Raw genomic sequence first — 7,500 nt, forward strand, 5'->3', positions numbered from 1 at the left:
GATTAGAGTCACAGGACTGATCGGCCACAAACATCGCCCTCTACCGACTGCTACTTCCATTCTTGTGTTTTTCTACATTTATGGAATGTAACTAACTGGTGCTATCCAAAGCGATTTACAATTACGACTGAACTCAACTTGAGCAATTGAGTGTTAAGGGTCTTGTTCAGGGGCGCAATAGTGGCAAAATGGTAGTGGTGGGGCTTGAACCAGCAACCTTCTAATGACCTTAACCTCTGAGCTACACCCAAAGTAGGGTGGTCTAGAGAGTAGGTGATGGTAGAGATGGTAGAGAGATTTTGACCTTTGAAATTAAATGTTGATTTCAATTTTCAGTTTATAATACTGATGTCATAGAATTTTACCTAAGGACAATAAAATATGTAAGAAAAACCTCAATTATGCCTTCACTAAATTCCAAATTTAAAAAAAATAAAGAACAGTACCACACTCTGCCACACGGCGGCGTCCTGGTTTATTGTGCAAAAGTGTGTCCAAAGTGTAGATTAGTCGCTCTTGTTACAACCTATTACCGTAGACAGAAGGTAATAGTATTTTTTTAAGTCCTTTTTTTTATCTTTCATGTTGAGCTCACTAAACTTGCATCAATTAAATGTGTACTTGTGTTTAACACTCACTCCTGTCATTTGACTTCCTCTCTCAATCTCTCTCATGCTTTTTCTCTCTCTCTCTAAGTTTCTTTTGCATGCAGTGTTCAGGAAGCGTTGGTGCTTCTGCTTTTGCTGTGGTTTCCTCTCATGCGCTGTCCCTTGTGTTAAAGCTTAACCGTTTTTCAAGTAACGGCTCTCACGTTAGCATTCTTGTAGGTACCTCAGTTACTCGAGCTCTCTCCAACAACAGTCTCCGGAGCACTTGGTCAGTAGGTGAATGCCCTGGGATGATGAAGACACTTCTGTGTTTGCCACACTCAGCCTGGCCGAGATGAGCAGGCAGAGGCCTAATGTTTAGATCCACAGCATTCGGTCGCAGTGTGGAGCCAAAGGAGGTGAACATTTTGATTTGCCTGAAGGAATTCTATTGTGTTTTTATGGTGATTGTTAGCATTGTAAGTAGTATTTCTGGTTCTCCTTTTACCAAGCACAGCTTTGTGTGCATGCATGGGGTTTCTCTCCATTTTGAAACTGTGAGGAGATATCTCAATACAGGACATCTTCCCCTTCTTATTTAGTTGGCTTTTAAATATAATTTTGCTTCTTGCAACACATTTGGGCTTTTTCCCCAATTCGGAGTTTCACCGATTTACGAAATCTTTTAAATCACGTACTGCTTGTAGTTGTCAGTGTGACGTCTTGAATTTTGCTGTACATGTAAGCATCTCATCAAAGAGATGCTTATCCTCCTCTTCTGACCCTGACTGGCTGTGGACACATATAACCTCAAAGAGCAGCTGGAGTAAACTGAGTCCACTGACCAAGATCCATAGTTCTGGGATTTGTAACTGGCCATAGCCGAAGGAGGCTGGGATCCTGGAATTCCTACGGAAGGTTGTGATGGGTAATGTGGCAGGTGGTGTTGAACAGCATGAGGGTGTGGAGCGCCAGGTTTCAGCAGGTGGGGGGAACCCTACTCTGGGTACTCCGAAGAGGAAGACAGCCCCTCCCAAACTGCCCATGCCTGCGGAGGATGAGCTGGAGGAACGCTTCAGCATGGTTTTGGTGAGTGCTGTATGTTCGTTCAGGTGTGTACGTACACCTCCAAACGTACACACACACACACACACACACACACACACACACACACACACACACCTTAATCGCAGGCTTGGGTCAGACTTTCCACTCAAGCCCCTGACTGTGGAAACCACCTGATTAAAATGCTGGAAATGTCATAAAAGAGAAATAGAATTAGAGCTATTGTTCCACTCATGAGCGCACAACATCCCACACAAACACAGAAGCACTGAGACTTGCGTGTGTGCTCATACCAATTCTAAAGTTCTCGATCTGTACAGGTTGTTTGTTGGTCCATCAGGTTCTCAACTGCAGAACTAATGTTCCTGTGTTTCAGATGAGCTGACTTAGAACACATGTTACAGAGGAAATAACTCTTGACTAACAGATTTATATAGCGGGTCATGCATGACAGTGTTAAGAGGAGTCACAGGACCACAGGACCAAACGTGTTTTGAAAACAAGTTATTTTTTTAACAAAGTTAAAGAGGATCCTTCCCAGATTCCGTTTGAGTAATCAATTGAATAATCCTGCAGTGGAAGTTTCACTGACAATGATCTGAGATTACTCTGTGTTATTGGCACCTCAGGAATGTGTGGTTCTGCCTGTTTGTATGCAGTGAGCTGGTACACGGCAAAAAAAATGTGACAGCCTGGTGTTGTGAGTTTGCTTCCTCTTTCCAAATCCTTTTAATATAACCCTAACCATAATGCCACTCGGGCTTTCAGGTGTGAAGTGTGTGCGTGTGTTAGTTCTTTACTAGACTCATCCAGTTGTAGACCTGCATAGTGGGCTGCAAAGATGAGTGTTTGCACTTACGAGAGAGAGAGAGAGAGAGAGAGAGAGAGAGAGAGAGAGAGAGAGAGAGAGAGAGAGAGAGAGAGAGAGTGAGTGAGTGAGAGTGAGAGTGAGTGAGTCTATATAATATTCTATTAGTCACCCCCCACCCCAGTATTTCTAGTTATTCTTGTTCCTCAAGTCTTGCCTGGTAGATTTTGATCTACATTGTTTGCCTCTGATCCTTTTACTTTCATCATTTGTTCCTACTTTGTACATCAGTTTGGCATGTCACTGGAATAAATGTATGTGTGTCATGTAAGATATGTAAAATAATGACGAATAGCTGTAAGCAGCGTAATTAAGCAACCCCCATTATTGATTTCTATGCCTTAAAACGTGTGTCAACGCAGTAAGGAAGTGACGTGAGGTGTGGATGACCTTTATTTAATCTTTTTTAAAACAATTTTTTTCATTTTATTTTACTATACTGAGGAGACAAGTTAAGCTCAAATGAAGACATTTTATTTAATCTTATTTCTTTATTTCATTTTATGTTACTATACTGAGGGTACAAGTTAAGCTCTAACAATATTTGGGCGTTTAATGCTGAACTGCACCGCGCTCTCGAGACGTCCCACGGTACAAAGGCGTGTCCCGCGCGCGTCTTTACCTCGCCGCTTGTGTAAGACAGAAGCGGAGCGGAAGCGGTGCACTTCTTCTGCAGGAAACACGCAGGGCCACACCTTCCCCGGACGTTAGGTTACACCCTTATCCACACTCGAGGCAGAGCTCAAAATAACTAGTGCAAACTGCAGTTCTGAGGCATGAAGCTATGTACGTTCCGTTCCTCATAAATCACACACCTCTGCAGTGTGCACGGTGAAGAAAACGCAAATCACGCAGTAACTGTGCTTACTGCACCGCATGGTCTAGTGTGTGCTTTCTCATTTTTATCTACTTCATCTCATTTCTATCTCATTATGCTACAAACGAGTTTTGCTTTCGTTTGAAGCAACTCTTACCATTAGGCTAGAAGACTGCAGAGAAAACATACCCATGTAACAGGCATTTCATTTACTGACTGACTGACCCGAGTCTGTGGTGCTGTCGACAATTATTTTAGGGGGATTCGGAAAAAAACATATGTAAAATTAAACGGACAAGTTCAGTGCAATACTGGGCATTATTAGAGTTAGTTGTTTCATTATTTAAAGCATAATCTGCTGTCAGTCAATTTTGCCACATCAAAAATATTAATAGGCCTAAATGCAGTGAACAAAAAAAAAAATACGGCAATGATTAGTTAAAACTCTCACCGTGTTCCTGATTGGTTAAACCTGTTACTTATCATGCTCCTGATTGGTTAAGCCTATTTTTCACTGTAGACGCTGTTAGTCACCATGCTTTAGCAGAGTAAAGCCTCTGTTCAATTGGGGTCTGGGGCTCTGACACATTATAAACACCACTCTAGTGTATATACAGTACTTGATCTACTGTTTGTGTTGTATACTTGTATGTACAATATCAGTTACACAGTGTTTTATAATTTACATATATCAGCTGCGCTATGTGGGTTTTATGTACATGTATGTACATAAAACATGTACATCAGCTGTACTGTGTGTTTTAGATTTTAAATGTACAGTATCGGTTGTACTATGTGTGTTGTATATTTTACACATACAGTGTCAGCTACAGTGCATGTTGTATAGTTTACACATTCGGTATCGGCTACACTGCATGTTGTATAATTTAAACCTTCGGTATTGGCTACACTGCATGTTGCATACTTTACACGTTCGGTATCGGCTACACTGCATGTTGTATAATTTACACATACGGTATCGGCTACACTGCATGTTGTATACTTTACACAATCGGTATCGGCTACACTGCATGTTGTATAATTTACACATTCGGTATCGACTACACTGCATGTTGTATACTTTACCCATTCGGTATCGGCTACACTGCATGTTGTATACTTTACACATACGGTATCAGCTGTATTGTTAGCCATTAAGGACAGCAGTAAATACTTTGTTGCCTGTTAAAAGTGATTGTTCAACAGACATCCCTTAGTTCTGCCCAATCTAACACAAAATGTCAGATAACTCTAAACCACTGGAAGCCAAATTGATTTTCAGAAATGAAATATGTGTACAAATGTATATTTGTACAAATATGTGTACTGTGTACTATTTACAAATTAGATTCTTTTGAGCAAAAAAGTTTAAATACTTTTTGTGGGCCTCTAACATAACAACATTTTAACTTAACAGTGATTTTTCAGATACTGCGGTCAAGCAAATGATGGGGGGGGGGGGTTAAATCATGGTTAGTAGACACTCCTTGGCCATTGTACTGGGTGGTGCCTTGAACAGCCATATAACTGTGGCCTGTAACCAGTGTGTTGCCATGGATACGTTGTCAGCCACCCTCAGCCCAGTTGTGAAACACTGTTGACTGAATGGTGTTTGGGTGACAGACCATTCTGGATGCAGCAGTTCCCTGAATGGTATAAGCTGTATGGTGTTTCTGACCGTTAAGATGGACTTAACATGACAGTGAAAAGTTTCATCAATATAAATTTCCTCTTATTTTTCTCCAGAACTCGATGAACCTCCCTCCGGATAAGATGATGCTCTTGAGTCAGTATGACAATGAGAAGAAATGGGAACTGATCTGTGATCAGGTAAGCCCCAGTGGAACTCTACAGTCCAAAGACTTATAACAGAACATCGTCAGATCTGGGTAATGCAATTGGTCCTGGATAAGAACGTTTGCCAAATGCTGTAAACGAACTTATACTAACAAATATCACTAATATCACTGAGAAATCTCACTTTTCTTCTGAACATGGCTCAGACTGATGGTGAGCATTTCTCATAAACACTCTATAAGCACCAGAAAGCCCCGGGAGAAGGATACACACTCATTTGTAGATGTATTATGAAGTAGTTGTCAGGATGACATCAGGGTCTGACCTTTCAGCAGCCCCTGTACTGTAGAGCATGTAGATCATCCTGAGTGGAGGATGATGTCATCGTCTCTGTCTGACTCGCCGGAATCAGACAGACTGGGGATTTCAGTAGGCCTCCCACACTGTGGGGTCTGGTCTGCTAGCAACCTGTGATCAAACAGGGTGTTGAAATGAGCCCTGGGAAGTGCAGTGCTTCTTTTTCCTAAGTGGCGCTTTTAATAGCAAAGGGGTCATAGTTCAAGCCAAACCTAAGCTGTTTTTACAGCGTGAACGACTCATTCACATCAAGAGCTGGGCAGGAAGGAGAAGTGGGTATCTTACAGGAAGTGGCTATAGCACAGAGCCCCTTCGGAAACAGGCCTTCCTAAGCCAGAGCAGAAACGACGCAAGACAGAAATATGCTCAGGGCGCTCTGTCAGGACAAACTGAGAAAATGTCTCGTGAGAAAAAAGAGGGCAAACTTCACCATGAGCCGGCGTAGTGGCGCCCTGTGTGGTTTCAGAGGGGTTTGGGTGCAGAAGGGTGGAGACGGAGGCTGTGGGCCGGAGCACAGCTGCACACGATGATGCACCTATGAACCCATCACTCTGAGGGTGCTCTGGGGTTACACCACCCTACAGCACGCTTCCTGTGTTAATATTTATGTCTCTATAGCAACCACAGCATGAGCACTTTCATATTGTGGGTGCAAGTTGTCATAGAAATGGAACGCAAAGTCTCCAAAGCCATCTCGTCTCTCTCTCTCGGCATCTGTATGATTTGATGAAAATAGACGCCAGAAATGAATGCTGTCATTCAAAGAATTCTTCTGTCACTTCGGTCCATTGGTGAAACAGAAACCTTTACCAGAGACAAAAACCCATCATCTTATTCATCTTATTCATCAGCCCATCAAGTTCTTGCTTTCAGCATGAGGTTTTTGTCTTGCGTTTTGAGTGGACAGAGTGACAGACATTTTGATTGGATAGTCGTTTGGTCAGTTTGGTCAGATGTTGTCTTTTCTGCTTTATACTGTGACTTTATACTTCTGCTTTAGCTTCCACATTACTATTTTAACCTTCCTCCTGCTTTGAGGTGTTTAATGTACTTTGTGTCTGTTCGCAGTTAAAGTTCTTTACCTCCCCTGTTCCTGTCAAATAAATTCCAACAAATAAATAAATATATAAAACATACAGTTTATCCATTCATCCATCCAGCCATTCACCCATTAATCCTTGTATTCTTTCATTCATCCACACATCCATCCATCCAGCCATCCATCCCTCCATCCATTCCTCTCTCTGTGTCTGGTAGGAGCGTTTCCAGGTGAAGAATCCTCCGTCAGCATATCTGAATAAGATCCGAAGTTTCTACCAGGACCAAGGAGGAGTGACGCGCAGGGTCGGTTCACTCTCCCCACCATTCCCTCTCTAGGGAGAGTCTATCGTCACTCTCCCTCTCTACCATTCCTTCTGTTGCTCTCCACCTTCAGCCTCTCTCTCTCTTCCACTCTGATCAAATGAGTGAGTTGGCCTGCCTTTGACCTCTGCCCCACAGTTTAAGAGGCGGATCCAGGAGTCCACTCAGGTGCTCAGGGAGCTGGAGATCTCTCTAAGGACCAATCACATCGGGTACGTCTCCGCTTGGATTACAACTCTGCGCTTACTCTGTTAGTTGTACCCAACCAGCTCTCTCTTTCTCGTTTTCTCTCTCTCTTGCTATCTCTATTGCTCTCCAGATGGGCGCAGGAGTTTCTGAATGAAGAGAATCAGGGTCTGGATGTGTTGGTGGAGTATCTGTCCTATGCTCAGAGCGAAACCTCGTAGGTTCATTATTCAAATGCTATTTTCAGCCTTGCTCTGTAAGTGTGTTGCTTTTGCATTAAATAGCACTGCAAAGCTGAACGTCTTGTTACTTTAGAGACATTAGGAGCCACGGTACACAGCGCCTAACAAAGCCATCATGTGCTGCAGGTTTGAGACAGAGCCCGTGGAGAATGGAGGCTCGGTGACAAACAACAGGAAGCTTTCAGAGATGTCAGTGGAAGACCTGACCAAAAACACCAG

At 42.8% G+C, this 7,500-nt stretch overlaps 2 protein-coding genes across 3 annotated transcripts in view; one reads left to right on the forward strand and one right to left on the reverse strand.

Moving 5' to 3' along the window:
• The window catches only part of mlx (MAX dimerization protein MLX), an 8,832-nt gene extending 8,781 nt beyond the window's left edge, over window positions 1-51 (reverse strand). The window contains exon 1 of the mRNA XM_027030714.3: window positions 1-51. This exon is cut by the window's left edge and continues 87 nt beyond it. The gene's annotated coding sequence lies outside the window, so the exon portion shown is untranslated.
• Window positions 52-688: 637 nt separating this feature from the next.
• Window positions 689-7,500, forward strand: part of fmnl1a (formin-like 1a) — a 19,135-nt gene continuing 12,323 nt past the window's right edge. The window contains exons 1-6 of one of the 2 annotated variants that reach the window (XR_014122876.1): window positions 689-1,676; window positions 5,084-5,167; window positions 6,749-6,835; window positions 6,992-7,065; window positions 7,173-7,256; window positions 7,408-7,500. The exon at window positions 7,408-7,500 is cut by the window's right edge and continues 51 nt beyond it. Coding sequence is in view for 1 of the 2 variants with exons in the window: in XM_035523764.2 (XP_035379657.1) it covers window positions 1,512-1,676; window positions 5,084-5,167; window positions 6,749-6,835; window positions 6,992-7,065; window positions 7,173-7,256; window positions 7,408-7,500 (587 nt within the window). In the remaining variant the exon portion in view is untranslated. The remainder of the gene's footprint in view (window positions 1,677-5,083; window positions 5,168-6,748; window positions 6,836-6,991; window positions 7,066-7,172; window positions 7,257-7,407) is intronic. The other variant, XM_035523764.2, reaches the window with a different exon arrangement.

The sequence above is a fragment of the Electrophorus electricus genome, chromosome 3 (genome assembly GCF_041902795.1).
Source record: "Electrophorus electricus isolate QZ-2024a chromosome 3, ASM4190279v1, whole genome shotgun sequence".
NCBI lineage: Eukaryota > Metazoa > Chordata > Actinopteri > Gymnotiformes > Gymnotidae > Electrophorus > Electrophorus electricus.